The 21,019-nt window shown below is 67.5% G+C and overlaps 1 protein-coding gene across 2 annotated transcripts in view; it reads right to left on the reverse strand.

Annotated features, from left to right (window-relative positions):
• PIEZO1 (piezo type mechanosensitive ion channel component 1) overlaps positions 1–19,836 on the reverse strand; it is a 22,983-nt gene extending 3,147 nt beyond the window's left edge. The window contains exons 1-41 of one of the 2 annotated variants that reach the window (XM_038148594.1): positions 19,683–19,836; positions 14,050–14,145; positions 12,980–13,102; positions 12,647–12,689; positions 12,407–12,557; positions 11,472–11,610; positions 10,686–10,899; positions 10,393–10,558; positions 10,089–10,181; positions 9,937–10,009; positions 9,682–9,773; positions 9,245–9,505; positions 9,063–9,174; positions 8,779–8,957; positions 8,557–8,705; positions 8,180–8,359; positions 8,017–8,105; positions 7,436–7,593; positions 7,189–7,365; positions 6,973–7,098; positions 6,613–6,813; positions 6,318–6,522; positions 5,862–5,966; positions 5,164–5,317; positions 4,334–4,577; positions 4,148–4,244; positions 3,903–4,071; positions 3,738–3,827; positions 3,542–3,621; positions 3,258–3,329; positions 2,742–2,839; positions 2,573–2,660; positions 2,234–2,308; positions 1,980–2,152; positions 1,791–1,909; positions 1,572–1,706; positions 1,235–1,493; positions 969–1,157; positions 496–769; positions 266–368; positions 35–182 (exon numbers count right to left, since the gene is read on the reverse strand). In XM_038148594.1, the coding sequence (XP_038004522.1) occupies positions 35–182; positions 266–368; positions 496–769; positions 969–1,157; positions 1,235–1,493; positions 1,572–1,706; positions 1,791–1,909; positions 1,980–2,152; positions 2,234–2,308; positions 2,573–2,660; positions 2,742–2,839; positions 3,258–3,329; positions 3,542–3,621; positions 3,738–3,827; positions 3,903–4,071; positions 4,148–4,244; positions 4,334–4,577; positions 5,164–5,317; positions 5,862–5,966; positions 6,318–6,522; positions 6,613–6,813; positions 6,973–7,098; positions 7,189–7,365; positions 7,436–7,593; positions 8,017–8,105; positions 8,180–8,359; positions 8,557–8,705; positions 8,779–8,957; positions 9,063–9,174; positions 9,245–9,505; positions 9,682–9,773; positions 9,937–10,009; positions 10,089–10,181; positions 10,393–10,558; positions 10,686–10,899; positions 11,472–11,610; positions 12,407–12,557; positions 12,647–12,689; positions 12,980–13,102; positions 14,050–14,145; positions 19,683–19,746 (5,763 nt within the window). In that variant the 5' untranslated portion in view covers positions 19,747–19,836. The remainder of the gene's footprint in view (positions 1–34; positions 183–265; positions 369–495; positions 770–968; positions 1,158–1,234; positions 1,494–1,571; positions 1,707–1,790; positions 1,910–1,979; positions 2,153–2,233; positions 2,309–2,572; positions 2,661–2,741; positions 2,840–3,257; positions 3,330–3,541; positions 3,622–3,737; positions 3,828–3,902; positions 4,072–4,147; positions 4,245–4,333; positions 4,578–5,163; positions 5,318–5,861; positions 5,967–6,317; positions 6,523–6,612; positions 6,814–6,972; positions 7,099–7,188; positions 7,366–7,435; positions 7,594–8,016; positions 8,106–8,179; positions 8,360–8,556; positions 8,706–8,778; positions 8,958–9,062; positions 9,175–9,244; positions 9,506–9,681; positions 9,774–9,936; positions 10,010–10,088; positions 10,182–10,392; positions 10,559–10,685; positions 10,900–11,471; positions 11,611–12,406; positions 12,558–12,646; positions 12,690–12,979; positions 13,103–14,049; positions 14,146–19,682) is intronic. The other variant, XM_038148595.1, reaches the window with a different exon arrangement.
• Between the last annotated feature and the right edge of the window lie 1,183 nt (positions 19,837–21,019).

Consider the following 21,019-nt stretch of genomic DNA (forward strand, 5'->3'; position numbering starts at 1 on the left):
GGACAGTCGGGGCGCTGTGGGACTCCCTGCTCACCCCAAAGGCCCAGAAGCCGAAGACGATGATGATGAAGTCGACCACGTCAGCCAGGAACATGTAGGCGTAGACGTCGGTGGCCGCACGGCTCTGCGTGTCCATGATGTCCCGGCAGAACTTGCACACTGGCTGGTACATGTTCTGTGCCCTGCAGGGACAGGGGACACAGGGGACAGGTGACAGGGACCGCACCCCACAGCCCCCACCCCAGCCAGCACCGCCACGACTCACATGGTGATGAAGAAGCCCTTGACCCGCAAGCCAAACAGCTTCAGCTTCCTGTGAGCGTGGCTTTCTTCTGACACCTCCTCCTCCTCTTCCTCCTCCTCACCGCCTTGAAGTGAGACACAGCGTGGGTGACAGCCAGGGTCCTGCAGGGCCACATCCTGCCCGACCCCAGCACCCCGGGGGTGCCAGCCTTGCTCCAGAGCAGGGCACGAGGGCTGGGAACTGGCGCTCACCCTCTGCTGGAACCATCTCCGTTGTCTTCCTCCCCTGCTTCCTCCTGAAGCGGAGCTGCGTGGTCTCGGTCCCCTCTTCCTGCTCCACAGACTCGCCCTCTGGCTCCAGCTCCAGCTCCGTGGCTGCTCCCCGTGCTCGTGGCTGGGCTGGAGCCTCCAGCCGCTCCTCAGCCACCGCCGATGGTGGGGACACGGCTTCCTCCGGCTTCTCCTCCCCTTCCTTGCTCTCCTGCTTCTCATCCGTCGTCTTCTCCTGGTCCCACAGCCCATAGGACTGCGGAGGGACGCGGTCAGGGGTCCTGCTGCCCCCCAGCCCCACACACCCCACTCCCAGCATGGTCCTGCAGCACCAACTCCCACCAGCACTGGTGGGAAATCACAGCAGAGCCACCCAGCACCTGCTGGGTTCTGCCTGGAGCCCTCAGGGGCAGCTCCAGCTCCCCCCAGATGCCCACCCACGGCCCAGGGCTCACCAGCAGCAGGGAGCGATGGAAGAAGAGGGCCAGGAGCTGCAGCAGGTCATACTTGATGTAGTGGATGGACTTCTCCAAGCCCAGGATGCGTGGCGGGAAGAAGGGCTTGCCCTCGTTGCGCAGCAGGGTGATGTAGCCATTCCAGGGGAAGAAGCCAAACTGGAAGAGGTATTTCACCACCACCATCATCTGTGGGGATGCTGGGGTCAGCGGGTGGCAGCAGGGGCCAGGTGGCATCGCCCCTTCACCGGCCACCCCCTGCCCACCTCGGTGAAGATGATGGTGGTCATCCAGAAGCGCTTGGTGGGCCGGGGGATGGAAAGCATGGCCCAGAGGAAGATGAGGATGGGCAGGAAGAGGGAGATGACGGAGCCAGTGACCATGTTGTTGAGGATGATGGTGAAGTAACAGAGCAGCTCGGAGTGGCCGGTCCCGAAGCGGTACCCGGCCAGCAGCAGCTTCAGGAACCGGTTGTGGGATTGGTAGAAGTGTTCCGACTCCTCCAGCTCGGAGACACACAACCTCCTGCAGGTTGCAGGGCTGGGGTGAGCCCCCCTGCTGCCCCCCGTCCCCATCCTGCTGTCCCCATGTCCCCACATCCACCTGCTCTTGAGGAGCTCGCTGGCAGTCCGCCTGCGCTGCTGGGGAACCGCCAGGAACTGCTGAGCATCAGCCATGTCCTCCACACTCATCACCTGCTCCTGGCTGCTGGAAGGAGGGGCAGCTCTCAGGGACCTGCTGGGGATGATAGAGGGACAGGGGTGAGCCCCCTGCCCCACCTGTGGCACTGCCAGGGCCCCTGGGGGGTATCTATGCACCTGCCTGGAAGTGCCGCTCTGGGGCTCGGCAGCCAAGGAGCCGGGCAGGCTCAGCCCCTGCAGGACCTCTTCTGGTGGCAGCTCGTAGAGCTCACCTGGGAACCCCTCGTTTATCTGCTCTCCCTGTGGCAGGCAGGACGTCAGTGCCACCGTGGGCTGCCGCCCCCCGCGCCCCGGTGTCCCCCCAGCTCACCTTGGCCAGCCGCTCTGCCATGACAAACCTCTCGAGGCACAGCACCCGGGACATGTCCGTGTGCTCGCGGGTTTGGGTGTCCAGCCACTGGGTCAGCCCGTCCACCAGGGCCTGGCACAGCAGCCACAGGAACCGCAGCGTGTTCAGCGCCCGCTGCAGGACATTGCTGTGCTCTGCCAGGGCAAGAAGAGGGCTGGAGGGTCACTCGTGCCCACCCAGACCTGCCCAGCGTCCCCCCTGCACCGCCCACCTACCAGATCTTTCCACGCTCTCTTCCTCCCGGCCTTCAGCCCTCTCGGCAGCCTCCACCTCTCTCCTTGCGCCGTCCCCTCAAGGGTCAGACCCCAAGGAAGGATAAACATCATTTTTGGGGCTCTCCCATCCACCACCCCCATCCCCTGTCCCCCCACATCCACCTTAACAACTAGGGCGGGCAGCAAAGAAGCTGCGCAGCTCGTGCCAAACCTCCCTGTAGCCACCAGAGAGTCCCTCCACACGCTGGGAGCGCCCTGCCAGGGCACACAGGTGGCACCAGGCAGGGCTGTGTCCCCTCCTGCCCCCACCCCAGCCCTATTTTGGGGTGTCACACCCACCTGCAGCGCTGTCGGTGCTGGGTGGCTGCTGCTGCTCCTGCTGCCGCAGCACCGTCCTGGCGTTGGTCACCCAGGCCTGGTAGGCAAGCTGGAGGGGGACAGGGGCCATCAGCACCCTGGGGACACTGCCAGCCCTCCGGCTGCTCTGCAGGCCCCCAGCCCTGCTCACCTGGAAGGCGCTCGGCCTCCCTGGCCGTGGCTCCTCCTGCACCTCCTCCTCCTCCTCGCTGTCCGACTCGAAGAGGAAGTACTCCCCAGAATGCAGCACTGCCGGGGGGGCACAGGGTGTCACGGCACAGCCAGGGCCGTGGCAGGGGCGTCACACCCCAGGCTGTCCCCGCTGCCATCTCCCAGGGTGCTGCCTGGCACCGAGGACGCTCGTGGGGACACCAAAGCCAACGACTCAACTGCCATGTCCCCAAAGTGGCGTCCCTGCGGCGCCAGCATCCGGAGGTGGCCGACATCAGTGACCCCAAACCCAGCCTGGCACCCCCAGTCCAACACCCCGTTAGTGCTGGGGAGCAGAGAAGCCATGGTTAGTGCTCTGTGGCTGAGCCTGGGGACAGGGGACATGCAGGGTGCCACCCTGGCCCAGCAGTGCCACCAGCTTGGGGTGTTAGTGGTGCCGGCGGGGGGATCTCCCCGGGGGGCTGAGCCCTGTTACGGCCCCGTGCCGGGGCTGTACCTGTGGCGTGGTCTAACCATGGCCGCCACCAGCGCTCCCTCTGCCGGGACGGGTCTGCTGGGCCACCAGGAGCTGTGGGACAGCAGAGGGGGCTGAGAAAGGCACCGAGAAGGTGCCCCCGCTCAGGGCACCCACCCTGCCTGGGGGGACTCAGGGCGGGAGGGGTCACCACAATGCTCCACGGGGCTCCACCAGGATGGGCGTCGGCGAAGGGTCACGGTGCCACCCGTGTGTCCAGAGAGGGGTTGGGGACACGGGAGGGACCCCCCCCCCCCGGCTCTCACCTGCTCTGGCCCCTTCCTGCCCTGTGCTGGTGGCCCGCTCCTGGTGGTACTTCTGCTGCTTGGCTCGGATCCGCTCCATCCTGGAGGCAGGGGATGCTGCAGAGCCCGCTCCCCCCGGCCCCCAGGGGCACCCCGTACGCAGGGGTGTCCCAAAGAGCAAGGAGAGGGGTCCCAGTGCCCCCCAAAACCCACTCACTGCCGCTTCAGCTGGTCCAGAGACTTCCTCTCGGCTCGCCGGTGCGAGCTCAGGCTCTTCACGATGCTGGCCTTGAACAGCGCCACACCCCTGGGGAACAGGGACAGTGGAGGCTCGGGGGGGCCCCAGCACCCATGGGGACCCTCTCCAGGACCCCAATCCCACCTGGAAGCCTGCAGGGCAGAGGCTCGGAGGTTCCACATGACGTGCAGGTAGTAGGAGCTGAGGAAGATGCGGCGCTGGAGCAGGAGGAAGAAGAAGCAGATGCTGTCCCACATGATGCCTGCCTCCTCCACGGGCAGCGTGCAGTCGTAGTCCTTGGGCATGGCCTTGGCTGGCAGGCAGAGGCGCAGGCAGGTCAGGCAGCAGCCCAAAGCTGCGGCCCCCAGCCCCCCAGAGCAGCAACTCACGGTTGTAGTAGCCCTTGACGGTGCAGACGAGGCTGAAGAGCTGGATCACCCAGCAGAACCTGCTCTGCATTTGCTGCACGAAGACGCAGGACAGGAGCTGCGGGCAGAGGGGGCACACGCGGCTCTGTCACCAGCCCAGGGCACGGCCAGGGCGACCCGGGGGGAAGCACGCGGGTCACAACGCACCGACAGCATGTTTTTGGAGACGATGACGGTGATGTTGTAGAGGATGAGGCAGTCCCAGAGCGCCAGGCGGGCGCGGGCCGGCTTGCGCAGCATGGCGGTGCCCGAGAGCAGCAGGTAGAAGCAGGCCAGCACGTAGCCCAGGCCGAAGAGGCTGATGCGGTTGGCACCGGTGATGAAAACCACCACCAGCACGACCCAGAAGAGGTAGTGGAACACCACCACCTTCGCCATGTCCAGGTAGGACCTGCGGATGGAGTGGTCAGAGCAGAGGCCTTGTCCCTTCCCCACACCAGCCCCAGCACGGGGGACAAAGGGTTTTGTCCCAGTTGATGGCACAAAGCCTGTGAGGGTCCAGCACCATCACCAGGGGTGTCCTGGACCACCTCATCTCCCTCCAGAAGAGCCTCAGGGCGTCCCTGCTCCAGCCATCAGGGGGGTCATGTCCAAAGGGACCCTGGCCCAAAGGGGCTCCAGTCCCACTCGAGAGGATCCCAGCCCAGCAGGTCCCGCTGCCTGAAGGTCTCATCCCACCCACACCTCAAGGGGTTCCACCCCCGGCAATTTGCCATCCAAAGGTGGGATCCCATCTTGTCCCTACCCCAAAGGGTTCCATCCCAGGGGGGGAGCCCATCCTGTCCCAAAGTTTGGCACGCCGGGCTTGGTGGGATTCCATTGTGTCCACACCTCAAGGGGCCTCATCCCAGCTGGGTCCCATCCCATCCATCCCCCCAGGGATGCCATCCCACAGGAGTCACTGCCCACAGTGGGGATCCCATTCCCGCAGCCCGGCCCCGGTGGGGGTGCTGTGCTGGGGCAGGGGGGGCACCCACTTGCAGTAGATGAAGTTCGGGGTGGGGTTGTGGTGGTCCTGCTCGCGGTCCAGCCGGTCGGAGTTGTCCCCAGCCGCCTGCAGCCACGGCTCCGAGCGCTCGGCCTCGAAGACGCGCCACTGCTGGGCCGCGCACAGCAGCAGCAGGAAATCATCTGGGGGAGCACGGCTCAGCCCGGGCCACAGCCTCCCCAAAATGCTGCCACCCCCCAGAGCCTTCCCCCAGGCACGGGGCACCCCCATCCTGCCCTGCATGGGGAGCTCATTAATTCCCTCCAGGCAGGTGTGGCTTGCCCCAGCTCCTCTTTAACCAAGTGTGGCTCTCTCCAGGCCCCTCCTTTTCCCAAAAAAGGGGTGGGAAAACAATTGAGGTCCCCCCAAAAGGAGTGAGGTTTGCCATGACTCCTTCTCCAAGGTGTGATTTAAGCTCTACCTCCAAAGGAGTGGGGCTCCTAAAGCTCCTGCACCCCTCCTGCCTGTCCTTCCCCCCTCCTGGAGGCAAACGATGGCTGGGGAGGTCCCAGAGGTTGGGAGAGGGGCTGGAAGAGGGTGACAGGGCACTCCATGGGCACCGAGGTGCCAGGGGTTGGAGGAGGGGGGCCAGGGGGCTACCATGAGCTGTGTCACCCCATGAGCAGGGGACTGCCAGGGGCTGGAGTGGGGGGACAGGGCACCCCACAGGGGCAGGGGGCTACTCACTGATGAGGTTGGTGGATTTGGGAGCCTGGAAGAAGTCGGGCAGGTAGAGCCACTTGACGAGGGCCGAGTTGAGGGGGATGGTTTGGCTCCAGCGCCACGGATAGTCTGGGGAGCAGGGGGCACCATCAGTGCCAGGCCTCTCCTGCAGCCCCTGCTCAGCCCCAGCTCCCAGTTCCCCCGGACACTCCCAGCTCCCCCGGACATTCCCAGCTCCCCCGGACACTCCCAGTTTCCCACACGGCCACAGTTGGTCTCCCAGCTGTGGCTCTGTGCTGGTGCCAATCCCTGCCCAGCCCCTTCCTGGCCTTGGAGCAGCTCTGCCCTGCAGGAGGGACCCAGGGCATCCCCGCCAGACCTGGGGTGGCCCACGCAGACCTCCCAAAACCCAGCCCTGGGAGCCCTGAGAGCCCCAAACCCAGCCTGGAGCCCTGGCGGGGCGCCCCCCGTGCCCCTTACCCATGCAGAGGGCGGGCGGCATGCCCAGGCACAGCAGGTACTGGTAGAGGAAGAAGATGACGAGGAAGAGGCAGTACTTGGGCCAGAGGCGGGCGATGGCCGCGCGCCGCCGCCGCGTCAGCATCACCACGAGCCAGCAGCCGTGCAGGATCACCAGGAAGTTCATCCGCTGCCCGATCACGTTCACGATCATCAGGAAGCAGATCTGGGGGGCGCGGGGGGGGCGTGGGGCTCAGCACCGGGACGCTGCCAGCGCTGGGACACCCCCCCCCACACACAACGGCCACGCTCCCACCTCCAAGCCAAACTTGTAGTAGAAGTAGTTGATGAAGTATTTGGCGCAGCTGACGAGGCCGAGGTCGAGGTGCTCGCGGGAGACGTCCTCGAAGACGGTCTCGGTGACGGGGGCCAGCAGCTGGTGCTGCTTGCGGTGGTACTGCTGGCGCCGGTACACCACGGCCTCGAACACCAGCAGCAGCAGCACCTGCAGGTGGTTCTGGGGGAACAGGGCACGCTCAGGACCGCGGCGTGGAGCCAGCAATCCCCTCCAGGTGGTGGTCCTCGTAAACAGCATCTCCCCAGGGTCTCAGAAGAGATGCTCAGGACCGCGGTGTGAAGCCAAGAACCCCCTCCAGGTGGTCCCCGCAGTGCCCACCTTGACGTAGTCCCAGTTGGGGAAGCCCTTGCGGATGCCGAACCAGTTGGCAGGGTCCACGGGGCCGCGGTACAGCGTGGAGTTGCCCAGTTCCTCTGGGGTCAGGTTGGTGCCGTTGGGTAGGGGCTGCAGAGGGGAGCACCAGGGGATGGGTCAGCGCCCCTCGGCCCCCCTCCAGCCAGGGAGCCCCCCACAAACCAGCCCTGCTGGGCACACCTGGGTGCAGTTGCTGAAGTACTCGTGGGGGTCCACGACCTCGAGCTGGTAGAGCATCTTGCAGACGATGATGATGCAGGTCCAGACGGTGGAGAGGCACGAGGCCATGTGGCGGAAGCGGCAGTAGGGCACGGCCAAGGTCCACAGCAGCACCAGCAAGAAGTTCATCACCGAGACCTGGGGCAGAGGCCGCGTCAGCACTTTGGGGGGCCCACTGAGCCCCCCAACCCCACAGCCCCAGGGGTACCTCCTCCAGGGCCACCCAGACGGTGTAGAGAGCCACCATCTTGACGACGTGGAGCTCCAGCAGGCGCCTCATGAAGACCTCCCCGCGTGTCACCATGTCCGAGAAGGTGCGGCCCAGCACCACCAGGCGCTCCAGCACCAGCCCCCATTTGTCGGATGCTGTGGGACATGGACCCTCATGGACACCCCTGCAGCCCCTGAGGACACCCCAACCCTTCCCCTGTGTCCTCCCCAATCCATTCCCGCAGCCCCCCACACCTGGAGAACAACCCAATCCATCCCTGCAACCTCCAGCCTCTGCCTGGCTCAGAGAGCATCCCGATCCATCCCTGCACCCCTCCAGACTTGGAGGAGACCCCAATCCATACCTGAAAGTCTCTTCCAGGCTTGGAGGATACCCCAATCCATCTCCACACCCTCCCACACTCAGATATCAACCCAAATCCACCTCCCTACCCAGGTACCAACCCCAATCCACCTCCCTACCCAGACATCAACCCAAATCCACCTCCCTACCCTCCCAGGTCCCTCCTGGCTTGGAGGACACCCTGTCCCAGCCCGTGCCCCATCCCTGCCCTGTACCCAGGGAGGTGGTGTCCGAGTCTTGGGAGCGGGCGGTCTCGGCAGCGGCCGCGTCCCGCAGCAGGCGGCTCCCGTGCAGCTCCTCAGACCTGTGGGGAGGGGGCTCAGAGCAGGGACGGGGGGCTTGGGGTGCAGGGGGGGGTCACCCAGCAGTTGGTCCTACCTGGGGATGTGGTCGGGGGCCGGAGAAGGCGGGGGGATGTGCTGCAGGTCAGTGATGAGCATGAAGGGCTCGTGGAAGTAGTGGAGCTGGAGGATGCAGGCCAGCAGGAAGAAACCCATCATGAGGATGCTGGAGAACAGCTTGGAGACGCTGAACTGCTGCAGGCCCATGTCGCTCAGCCTGGACGGGGAGAGGAGGGTCAGCACGGGGTCTCATCCATCCCACCCCAACCAGGCACCGAGCCCCCACGGCAGGGATCAGCCCCGACCTGCTCCGTGCCTCGGTTTCCCCACGTGCAACCCAGCCCTTGGCCATGCCCTGGTGCCACCTCAGGGCCGGTGCCAGCAGGGATCCCACAGCGGGTAGGGGACACTCACTGGTCATCGTTGAGGCCCGTAATGTTCCTCCAGTACATGGGGAAGTCCTCAAACTGGTAGGTGTAGGTGGCGATGAGCACCAGCATGGTGTAGGCCACCACCAGCCACCAAAAACCCTTGAGCACCTTGCGCCACAGGCTGTAGTACACCTGCGGGGACGGGGACATCAGCAGGGCCACCCTGGGGATGGCACGGCTCCCCAGGGGTCCCCAGCCCCCCCACCTGGAACAGCATGAGGCAGAGGAGCAAGAGGAGCATGTAGACGATCTTGTAGAGGACGAGGCGGCCGGCGAAGGTCACCACGATGAACTTGGCAGCGCAGACACAGATCCAGAACTTGGCGAAGAAATTCCTCACCACCTCCCCCAGCTTCTGCATCACGTCCCGCATCTGGCTGGTTTCTGTGGGCGCAGAGGGGCTGCAGGAGCCGGGCAGGGGCACGGGTCCCCCCCAGAGCCGCAGGGTGCCCGGCGCGGCACGGCGCGGGCGACGCCAGGAGCCCTCACCTGTATCTGCGACGGACACCTCCAGCAGCGGCGTGGCCGGGGCCCTCCTCGTTAGCACCTTCTCGGTAACGAACCCCCGCAGCAGCATCCAGAAGGTGAGGGTGAGCAGGAGCTGCGGGGACAGGCGGTGAGCGTGCGGGGACAGGCGGGCACCGGCAGGGCTGGGACGGTGCCACACTCACCCTGGCCCCCAGGGCCATGCAGGGGTAGCGGGGGTGCACCAGCCCCAGCGGCTGCAGCTGCACGAAGCTGATGCGGGTGGGCAGCTCGGGCACCACGTCCATGGCCCAGACGTACTGCAGGCTGCACAGGGCGACGGCGTAGAGCACCAGGAAGGGCGAGCACAGCATGGCGAAGTGCCGGCGGCTCCGCACCGTCCAGATCAGGCACGCCCAGAGCAGCAGCACGAAGGTCAGCCAGCTGTGGTACGAGATGCTCCACACCTGCGGGCACCGAGGGTGAGGGCTCGGCCCACGAGGTGCCCTCCCCATGGCCGTGTCTCCTCCTCACGGCCGTGTCCCCTGCCCCTGTCCTCTGTCCATGGCCGTGTCCCCTACCCAGGGCTGTGTCCCCTGCCCCTGTCCCCTGCCCAGGGCCGTGTCTCCTGCCAGCTCTTTACCATCATGGCGATGAGGGCGCTCACGTAGCTCTGCTTCATGAGGACGTGGCCCAGGGTGTGCAGGGGCAGCCACGGCGACGGATGCCTCCTGCCTGGCATGGGGAGAGGGGGCGTGAGGGACCCTGGGATCCAGGCAGGGTGTGGGGAGGGGGAGCACGGAGCACCCCCAGGAGCCAGGCAGGGTGTGGGGAGGGGGAGCACGGAGCACCCCCGGGACCCAGGCAGGGTGTGGGGAGGGGCTGGGGTCAGGCTTACACGTGTTCAAGATGTGGACGGTGCAGTTCTCGGTGCTGGCGCTCGGTTTCCCGGTGTTGGGGCACAGCATGGGCTGAGGGCAAAGAAGGCTCAGAGCCCACCCTGGCACCCCCATCCCGCACCCATTCCATGCACAGCACCCCCAAACCCACCTTGGTGTCCTCGGCCACGTGGGGAGTGTCCTGGGGCCAGCTCTCCAGCTCCACCAGGTCCCTGGGGCGCGGCCGTGCCGGTGCCACGGTTCTCTGCGAGGGGCAGGAGCCAGCTCAGGGCACCCGCTGCCACCACGGGGGAGCGGGACCACGCCCCAGCCCCTGCCAAGGCACCCCACACCGTGGGCACCCCACTGCCCCCCGCCTCCCTTGCGCCAGGGCCGGGGCAGTCGCGGCCAGACGCATCGTCACCATCGTCACCGCTGCCGCCACCGGGGTGTGGCTCAGTCCCGCAGCCCCTCACCTTGGCATCTCGCCGGCGCAGCTTCACCAGGGTGGCCACGCTGTAGTAGAGCAGGAGCAGGACGCCAGGGTTGGCGTAGACAGGCCAGGGGTGGCTGTTGTTGAGGTCCAGGGTGTTGGGCTGCGAGCAGTTGTGGTACAGGATGATGTCCTTGAAGCCAAACACCCTGCGGGGACAGAGCAGCTGGCACCACCCCCCCAGCCAGGAGCAGGAGCCAGGCTCCCATCCCCGTGCTGGCACCAGAGGGATGCTCTGGATGCCCTCCCCGGGCACAGCTCCCTCCTGGGACCCACCGTGCCCAGATGGTGGGGGGTGGGAACACCCCCTGCACGAAGGGGGTCTGGTAGGCATAGAGGCACAGCAGGTGGCAGGCGCTGTAGATGCCAACGAGGATGCAGAGGACGTTGAAGGCCTGGTGGCTGGAGGGGAGGTGACAGGCCCACCACGTGCACAGCCCCATGAAGAGCAGGAAGTAGACGCTGGAGGAGGCGGAGGGCAGGGTGATCCCTGGGGAGCAGCGCCCCACGGGTGGTCAGTGCACAGCCCAGCAGCCCCCTGGGCCGAGCAGCAACCCCCTGGACCGAGCCGCATCCCCCTGGGCTGAGAGCAGCACCCCTCCTCAGAGCAAGCATCCCTTCCCCTTGGACTCAGTTTTCCACCTTGGACCAAGCATCTCCTCCCTATGGGTCCAAGCTTTTCCCCTTTGGACTGTAAACCCGTCCTCAGACCACGCACCACTCCTGCTTGGAATGAGCCTCCTCCCTCCTTGGACTGAGCATCCCCTCCCTCCCCAGAGCAGGCATCTCTCCCTCCACGGAGCAAACATTTGGAGTGAGCAGCTCTGCCCTGCACTGAGATTCCTCCCTCGGATGGAACATTCTCCCCCCCGTAGGCCAAGCACCCCTTCTCCTTGCACTGTTTTCCCCTCTGGACCAATCACCCCTCCCTCCCTGCACCGAGGGAGCCCAACCCTCCCCGCCGCACCGAGCACCACAACCGCCCTGAACTGAGCATCCCCCCTTGCACCAAGCATCCTCCCCATCAGCACACCCCCCCTGCGCCCCCCGGGCCGTGCCCACCTGCCAGGGCCAGCAGCAGGATGGCCAGGCCCTTGCCAGCCTCCCAGAGCAGGGAGTGAGCCTTGTCCCGCAGGCGGCTCCGCAGCCGCGTGTCCCTGGGCGCCGCGCGCCGCTGCCGCCCCGCATCCTTCTCTTCCCTCTGCCGGGGACAACCAGCGGGCCCTGAGCTCCGTCACCCGATCCCGGGCAGCTCCTGGCCGTGCCTCAGTTTCCCCTCTCTGCCGAGGGCAGGGTGGCCGGCCAGGCGGGCTCAGTGCCCGGCCCGCGGTGTGTCAGCCTGCCTCCCCAGCGCGGCTGCTTCCCTTGGCTCCGGGGGCCGGGTTCCCAGCTCGGAGCTTTTTCCAGCCTCCCTCCCGGGCTCACGGCAAAGGCATCCGTGTGCAGGCGGTGCTCCGGTTACAGCCCGGCACGGCCCGAGCCAGGCACGGCAGCCGGGGCTGCTGGGGGTGTGTGTGCCCGGGCTGCCACCAGCACGGTGTCCCCGTGACGTGCTGGCACTGCCGCTGGGGCTGGCACGGCACAGCACAGCACAGCACCTAGCCCTGCACCAGTGAGCTTGAGCTGGGGCCAGCCCTGTAACTGCCCACCCTAAACTCCCCACCCCATAACTGCCCACCCTAAAATGCCCACCCCATAACTGCCCACCCCACAGCTGCCCACCCCGCCGTGCCAGCTGTTTGCCACAATCCCTGTGGCAACGCCAGAGCAAACACAGGCGCTCCTCCTCCACGGCTGAGTCACCCTAAGCTGTGTGACAGTGACCAAGCCCTCCAAGCTGGCCAAAACTGCCCCGGACTGGGTCTCCCGCCACTGGGGATGTCCCCATGCCCAGCTGTGCCCAGGGAAGGGACAGGGAGCAGCCATAGACAGGCTGGCGGTGACCCGGTGGCATGTGGGCGGTGGGATGTCTCCACGGCAGTGGGGGTGGCTCTCACCCACTCAGAGGACTCCAGGGACTCGGAATTCCCTCTGGAGGTGGCAGGGCCGAGGCGGTGGCACAGGCACAAGGACAGGGACGACACCAGCAGGATGCCCACGTCGGGTGCCACCAGCCGCACCGAGTTGGGAATGTCACTCAAGTCCAGCCTGGGGGGACAGAGGGGCAGGAGAGGGCTCAGGGGTGACCCCTCCCAGCCACTGCCAGCCCCCAGCCCCACAGGTGATGGTGCCCTTACCTGGTGACCCCAATGTGCCGAGCAAGGACCTCCCAGGAGCTGCCTGTGGGGAGGAGGGGGCACTGAGAGGGGCAGACCCCGCGTGGGCAGGGGCTGAGCACCCCCAGCTCGGGGAGAGCACTCCCATCCAGGACGGGCTCTGTGCCGGTGCAGTGGCACCCAGCAGACACCCCGGCATGGCACGGGATGTCCCCAGAGGTGGCACGTGGCCGGGACCCTGCAGAGCCTCAGCAGCCCCCAGGATGGGTCCCACACGTCACCAGCTTGAGGGGAGCCCTGGGAGCAGGGCTGTGGGTGGGTGGGTGAGGGTGGGCACGGGCACCCCCTACTCACAGCTGGGCCCCAGCAGCTGGTCCAGCACGGGCAGCGTGTACAGGCATATCTGGAAAACCAGGTGGGCGAGGAGGAAGAGGATGCTGATCCCCAGCAGAGCTCTGAGGATGCGGCTGCTGTGACCTGTGACACGGGCAAAGCTGTCACCCACCAGCCAAGGACATCAGTAACCCCAGCAGGGACCCTCGGAAGAGCTGGGAAGGGAGCACTGTGCCCAGAGATTCCAGGGCTCTGCCCCAGGGTCGGGATCCCACCAGGGCTTTGCCCTCACCCAGCACAGCCCGAGGGCACCCCCAGAGTCAAACCAGGGCCACCCTCCATGGCCCTGCTGGCCTGGGACCACCCTGGGGTGCAGTCAGCAGCCCCATCCCTGCCGGAACACCCCGTGGGAGGGCTCCAGCATCCCCATCCCTGCTGGAACGTCCCTTGGGAGGGCTCCAGGGGTCCCCCCCCACTCCAAACCCCCTCAGCCCTTCCAGCAGCTGCGGCCGTGCCCCCATCCCAGCTCTCCTCCATCCCATCCCAGCCGGCTCTCTGGGCCCCGTGCCCGTTTTCCTGGCCAGGGGTGGGGTGGGCAGCGAGCCCACCACAGCTGTCAGCTGCCCTGGGGGTGGCCCCGGGCCAGCAGCTTTCCCTCCGTTTGTTTTTTCCTGTAAATCCCGGCAAAGGCTCTCGGCAGGGCCGGGATCCGGGGCCGGGCGAGCCCGTGAAATATTGAGAGGGCAAAGCTTTCAGCCCTGGCCGTGCCAGGCGCCGGGGTGGGCACAGGGGGGCTAGGGGCACCTGCCCGGGGGTGGGGGGTGACCCCTGTGGCCCGGGCAGGGTGGGGGGCTGCTCGTGGTGTGCCCACAGAGCCCGGCCCTGAGGTTTTTGGTTAATGAGGCTGCAAAGCAGCCCTGGTGGAGCACGAGGGCTATTAATAACCCTGCTGGGCTATAATTAACAGAGAGAGGCTGCACGCGGAGCCACGCTGCCCACCGGGGTGAAACCGCAGCCCAGGTGCCCGCGGGAGGGGGGCGGCAGCTCCCTCGGTGCCCACCTTCCCCCGTGGCACCCCTGCACCCCCTTACCTGTGGCAAAGCGTGAGGAGGGCCCCGGGAACCAGGGCAGGAGCAGCAGGAAGAGCAGGTACACCAGGGACAGGACGTTGTAGCGGAAAAGGCAGGCTGGGGACACAGCGACAGGGTTAGTGACAGGGACGGGCACAGGGAGGGCTCACAGCTGCACCCCCACCCCACCCCACCCACCGTGGGGATCCCCAGAAGAGAGGCACCCCGAAATGCCAGGTGGTGCTGGGGTCCTCGGTGATGCCAGGGGGTCAAGCCCCAAAAAAGTGGCATCAGGAAGAGGGGCACAGGCAGGACCTCAGGCTGTGCCACTCCGGGTGACCCACATGGGTGACAAGGAGGGGACACCAGAGGTCCCAGAGGTGACAGGGGAAGAAGAGCCATGAGGAAAATCTGCAGCGTTTCCACATCACGGCCACCAAGCCAGGCTGAGCCCTGCAGGGACCCCCGTGGGCAGGCTGGGACCTCAGCCGTGACCCCTCCAGGGCTGGCACAGCACCTGCCCTGCTCTGGGCGTGCCACCAGCTCGGCACCTTCCCCCTCACTTATTTTTAGACCTAAATTACAGCTTGTTTGCGGGCACCAAACTACCGGAGGAGCCGGGCTGAGCCAGCGCCCTGCAGGGACGGGGACACGGATGGGGACAGGGACGTGGCGGGGCACCTGCCACCCCGGCTGGGGACTCGGCGTTCCCGTCACCACAGTGACAGTGACAGACAGCAGCACATGCCCCGGCAGGGGCTGGGAGCTCCCCCAGGGCAGCCCCGAGGCCGCGGGGATGGGAGCACCGGGGGGGACACCCCGGGATCAGTGCCCGCCTGGGGACAGGGCAGTGAGCTTTGTCACCGTGCCCTGCTCCGGGCAGTCCCAGCACATCCCCGATCCCCTCTGCTGCAGACCAGGGGGACACGGGGGTTCCTCTGGGACAGCCCAGGAAGGGGACAGCCACAGGGAACTGCTGCTGGCGACCCTGGCTGTGACAGCCAGGGCAGGAGCTGCCCCCCTTGGCAGCCCACCTGGGAAGGGGGTGACACAGGGGGGTGACACGGGGGGGGCTCAGCCCTGACCCCGTGGGACTAGGGGGGGTGAGGGGGGCCCGGCCGGGTGTCAGGGACGTGCTCAGCACCGCAGCCCGGCACAGCCCTTCCTGTGTTTACGAGGTTTCAATGGGACAGCACATCCTGGGCAGAGGGACAGCGGCCGGGGGGGACACGGCACAGCCCCGGGGACAGCGGGGCACCCTCGCAGGGAGCGCCCACGCCGGGGCTAGAACCAGCTCCGGCCCTGCAGCGGGGTCCCCAGGCGTCCCCAAGCCCGCGGAGCACGGCCCGGCCCCGAGCAGGGCTGGGGGACACGGGGACCGCCACCAGCGGCCACCTCCCCGCGGTGACCCCGGGACGCGCCACCTCCCGCAGCCGCTGCCGAGGGCTCCTGGCCGTTTCGGCAGAGCATGATCTCATGGAGCAAATATTCCAGCCGAGAGGAGCCTTCCCGGCACGGGGGCGAGACGCTGCTCCGGCTTCCGCGGGAGCCAGCCAGGGTCCCCCGGCTGCCACCGCCGCGCCAGCGCCACCCGCCCCGCGGTGACACACCGCCAGCCCCCCGCCCTGCCACGGCCACCTCCGGGGCGCCGGCGGCACCGAGGGCACGTGGTGGCACGGCTGGCAGCTCCAGCGGGAGCGGGGATCGCGGCTGGGCACGGGGGGCACCCGCCTGCCCACCCCAGCACCGGTGCCACCGGCACCGCCAGCACCCCCTGGCTGGGGGCTCCCCCCGCGCCCCTCGGGAAACCCCCAGGAGCGCCGGGTGGCTTCAGGCGGGATGGAAAATGAGGGAAAGGAGGCGGTGGCAGGTGACAGCCCGGTTTGGGGAGCCCGGCCCGGCACCCCCCGGCCGCGCCGTGCCCGGTGCGTGGGCGCTCCTCCTGCACGCTCGCAGGGAACCGGTTCCCCGCGCTGCTGACGGCGGGGAAAGCGCAGGCACGGGCAGAAAAACCAGTTTGGCGTGTGCGGAGAGCAAACCCGCCCTGGGCAGCCGGCCGCGGCTGGGAGCAGCTCCGCGGCACCCGCAGCCCCCTCCCCACGCCAGCAGCGCCCACCGCAGCCCGGCTGCGTCCCTGAGCGCCCGCCTTGTCCCCCGAGCCAGCCATCCTGGGGTGGCACCCCGATTCCTGCCTGCCCGGCCCCGTGACCCCGGAGCAGCTCCCCCGCCGCCGGGAGCACCCCGGCACCGGCAGCACGTGGAATATTAACGACGCTAATGAGCCGGGAGGAGGATAAATGACAGCGCCGGGGAGCCGGCAGGGCTGTGCCGGGCTTCCTCCACGCCAGCCGTCATTGAATGTCCCCGTGGGAGGGGATTGGGGTCACCGGGCACCCCTGGCAGAGCGGGGGCAGCCAGGAGGGGTGGGCAGCAGCGTTCCCGGGCTCTGGGCTGGGAAGAGGGGTCTGGCACAGAGCCCCCTCCCCGCTCACCAGGCACCGTTCCACAGCCAGGCAGCTCCCAGCACGCATCCGTTCCCAGCTGCATGGGGAAAGGGGACCCCCAGACCCCCCGGAGCTGGGGGAGCCCCCCAGAGCAGCCCTGCAGCACCGCTCCGCATCCGCCCCGCGCTCGGCACCGCTGCCCTGCCGGGATTAATTAGCAGAGCTCTTTAATTCCCTGCCCTGCTCCCTCACACGGCCCGTTACCTGCTGCTGGAGCAGCTCTGCCAAGCTGCCTGCCGGGTCAGCAGCCCCAGCTGGGCACCCCAGGGACCCTGACAGGGTCCCCAAGGTGTCACTTTGCTCCCAGGACTGGACTCTGCACCCGCCGGCTGCAAACCAGAGGAGGGGTGAGGAATCCAGAGGCCTCATCCCAAAATCCCATCGGTGTGGCTCTCCCAGTCCCAAAATCCCGTCACTGCAGCTCTCCCTGTCCCAAAATCCCAGCAGCCCCAAAGTGCCAAGCCCTCGGGCACGCAGAGCTGGCCAGTGGCACATTCCCAGCGCCAGCCCCTCTTTCCAGGAAGGAGCAGCCCCAGCGGCTCACCCTCCATATCCTGTTTTGGTGGAAAGCTCATCCCGCCAGCTCCCGACCCTGCTCCTGGGAATGCCGCAGGAGATGCCCCAGGAGGGCTCCGGGCCGGGTGCCAGGCCTGGCAAACCCAGGACAGGGAGCTCAGGGGACAAGTGTCAGGGACACCCCTGCCCTGGCACCCGCCAGGAGGGCACAGCCCGTGCCACAGGCTCAGCACGGGGACATCCGAGGACACGCATTCCCAGGGCCACCAACATTCCCGGTGGGGCCAGGACCGTGGCTGCCACATGGCAGCGCCAGCGGTGCCCAAACCCTGCTGTCCTCACCCAAAGGGGACCCGCTGCTCCCCTGGGGAGCCCCTCACGGTGTCCCCCACCTCGCTGGGGCTCTGGGGGCTCAGTCCTGGGCACCTGGGTCCTGCACCTCCATCCCATCCTATCCTCTCATCCCATCCCATCCCATCCTCTCCTCCATCCCCTCCCCCTGCGGCCGGGAGGAAGCAGCAGTTATTGCTCTTGGAGACAGCGGTGGCTCTGCTCGCTTTTTTTTTTTTTTTATTTTTTAAAATAGGTTTTTTTTTTTCCTTTCCTCCTCTATTTTATTTCCCTGGGTTTTATAAAAAGCACCTGACCGCAGGAGGCAGCTGCTGCAGCCCACGCTGGCACCCGGCTGGGCTCCAGCCCCGTGGCACCCGGGACCCCCAGGGACCCCCCCAGCACCCTGCCCGGCCGGGGGGGGGCTGTGTCCCCACCCCAGGGGGTTCGGGGGGCACCGCAGCCCCAGGGAGGGGGTGCCAGCCTCACCCCTCACCCCTCCCCAGGGAGCCACGGCTCAGCGTGGCCACGAGTGGCACTGGGGGTGCCCGGTCCCCCCTTGGGGGGGGTGTGCTGTGCCCCCCACAGCGGCTCCAGCACCCCAGAATCGCAGCAGGAAGGACGGAGCCGAGGTGGGGACCCCCCCAGGGCTGTGCCAGCCGAGCGAAGCCGGGGGCTGCCCCGAGCCGGCCGGCCGGGAGCCGCGAGCAAACATCCTCCGGACGTTCGGGGAGAGCCAGGCTGCCAGGGAAGGAAGGGCCGCAGGCGGGAGGTGCTGCGGGGCAAACCCTCCCACCCAGGTGCAGCGGGACGAGCCGCACACCCCCCCCCCTCCCCGTGCCTCAGTTTCCCCCGGGCGCTCCTGCGGGACCCCCGGGCGCTGCTGAGTCACCCCCTCTCGCCAATCAGCCGGAGCAGGACGGAGTCCCCGCCCAAGCGGGGCCCCAAATTTAAACGAGCCACCTCCAAGCTCGGAATTGTGGGGGGGGGGGGGGGGGGGGGACAGCAAGGCCACCAGTGTCCCCAGCTCTGGGGGACCGGCGGTCCCCAGCATATCCCGTGCCGGAGCTGGGGGCAGAGGCAAGCAAGGCGGGCAGGATTTGGGGGCAAATCAGCATTTTTTGGAGCAGGAGGGCCCCGCGGGAGGCTGGCCCGGAGGCCACGTGTCGCCCCGGGCACCCATGGGATGCACCCGGCAGCTCCCGCGCCCCGGCCCGGGCAGCGCAGCCCCCCGGGCCAGCCCCGCGCTGGGCTGGGTTATAATTAACCTCCTGACATCCTGCGCGATGCTCTGAGTCACTGCCCCAGCAAACCAAAGGAAAAGCAGCTTTTTCAGGAGTCACCGACTTCCTCCGCCAGCGAGGCTGCGCCCGCTGCCAGCACCCCGAAACCCAACCCCGCTCCCCAAAAGGCGGCCGGGAACCCGGCTGCTCGGCTGGACGCGCCTCCCTCGGCCGGCAGCGCGTCCCTCTCTCTCCAGGTGACAGTTTCCCAAAAGTCCTTCTAGGGCCACCCCAAAAGCCGCGGCAGAGCTTCCCGGGGCTCGGGCCCCCCGCACGGCCGGTGCGAGCCCGGTGTCGGTGGCAAACAGCCCCGGCCCGGCACCGGGAGCCCCCGGAACAATCCTCGCTATAAAGAGGTTTTTTCCTTTGCGTCTACGCAAACGCAGCGTCCCCGAAGAGGCTCCGGAGCAGGCGGGCTTCAAAGAGCCGATTCTTGCGCCGCGCGTCCCGGGACACGGGGATTTTCCAGGCCGGTGGCCAGCCGGTCGCCTCGGTGGGTGGCACATCTGCCATCAAAGGCCGGCGGTGCCGGGAACGGGCTGGTGGCAGCCTGGGGACCGCAGAGCCACAGCGGCTGGGGTGGGCACTCCGCTTGCCGGGATCCAGGGTGGGCGCCGGCCGCCCCCGGGCATCGCCCACCCGGCCGGAGCAGCCTCGTCGCCCCGCAGCACGGCGGCCGCGCTGTGAGCCAGCCGGGCCACCTGCACCCCGGACAGCCCCCGGCTCTGGGGGGACGGGAGGGGACACGCACACACCGGAGAGAGCGGCAGCGCTCCCCGCGACCGGGCTCGGTCACGGGTGGAGCCCGCGGGGGGACCGCCCGTCCCGGCACCGACCCCCGGAGCCACCGGCGGCTCCGGGACCCCGGCCCCGGCTCCTGCGCGCCGGGACCCGCTCGCCCCTCGCCCCACGTGCCGGGGGAGCCCCCGCGGCCACCGGCCACCGGCGACAGCCCCGGGGCGCACCCCGAGCCACCCTCCCCAGGGGCGGGGGTCGCAGCCCCGGGGGACCCCGCACTCACCGGCCAGCAGGGCGAGCGGCAGCAGCAGCCAGTAGAGCCCCTGGCAGAGCCCCCGCCGGTTCATCCCGCCGCGGCGGGGGGGCCCGGCCCGAGCCGCTCCGCCGGGGCTGGGCTGGGCAGGCCCCGGTGCCGCTGCCGTGCCCGGTCCCGCGGCGCTCCGCGGCGCTGCCCCCGCCCCGCGCCCGCCGCTTTATAAAGCGGCACCGCCCGCCCCCCACCCGCGGGGCCGGCGCGGCCCCAGCGCCGCCCGCCGGCACCGAGCCCGCCACCGACACCGAGCCCGCCACCGACCGAGTTGTGCGGGCTCTGCCCCGGCCCCGCAGCCCCCCCGGTCCCGCTCTTTGCGGTCGGGGGAAAAAAAAAAATATCGACTGAAAAATAAAAAGGAAAAAAGGAAAGGAAGATAAGTAGATGTGCTTCGTGTTTATTTAGTCCCCAAATGAAACGGAAAAGCTGGAAGTTGTTTTTGTTGAGTGTTTGTTGTTGATACCAGGGTTGAGAGCTGCTGCAGGGAGTGGGGAGCTTGGGAGGGGTTGATGTGCAGCCCTGGAGCTGGGCGCTGTGTCCCTGGCACCGGGGAATCATTCTGTCTTCCTGGAGCTGGGTGCTGTGTCCCTGGCACCGGGGAATCATTCTGTTTTCCTGGAGCTGGGTGCTGTGTCCCGGGCACCAGGGAATCACCGGGAGCTGGCTCCATGATCCCTGGCACTGGGGAATCACCCCATGCTCCTGGAGCTGGACCCACAGTCCCACATTCCCAGAGCCCGGTGCCCACTGCAGAGCCAGGTGCAGGCCCACCCCCCATGCCACTGGAGCCCAGGTGTGGGGAATTGGGGTCACATCTGGGGCTGGGCTGTCTCAGTCCCAAATCCCAACCCAAATCCCGGAGGGAAGGTGCCAGGCACAGCTGGTGGCACGGGCAGTGTGGCCGGTGACACCTGGCAGTGCTGGTAACCACCAGCCTGCAACAGGAACCACTGGCCCACGAAATTCCCCACATTCCTTGGCTTCCCTGTGCTTGTTTTCCCAACACGGTTCATAAACTGGCACACGGCTGGACTGCTCCCCACTCTCTTCTGGGCTCCCTCCGGAATTCCAGGGCCTCTTCTCCCCACCCCAAATGTGCCCGCCCAAGCCCCAGCCATCCAGGCACCCCTGCCCACCCACAACCCCCAAAGCAGGATGGGCTGATGGCTCCCAGTGTGGATCCATGGATTCAGCGGGCACAGCCCGGCCAGGATGAGCTGATGGCTCCCCATGTTTGGATCCATGGATTCAGCGGGCACAGCCCGGCCAGGATGAGCTGATGGCTCCCCATGTTTGGATCCATGGATTCA

The sequence above is a fragment of the Motacilla alba genome, chromosome 11, assembly GCF_015832195.1.
Source record: "Motacilla alba alba isolate MOTALB_02 chromosome 11, Motacilla_alba_V1.0_pri, whole genome shotgun sequence".
NCBI classification, from domain to species: Eukaryota; Metazoa; Chordata; class Aves; order Passeriformes; family Motacillidae; genus Motacilla; species Motacilla alba.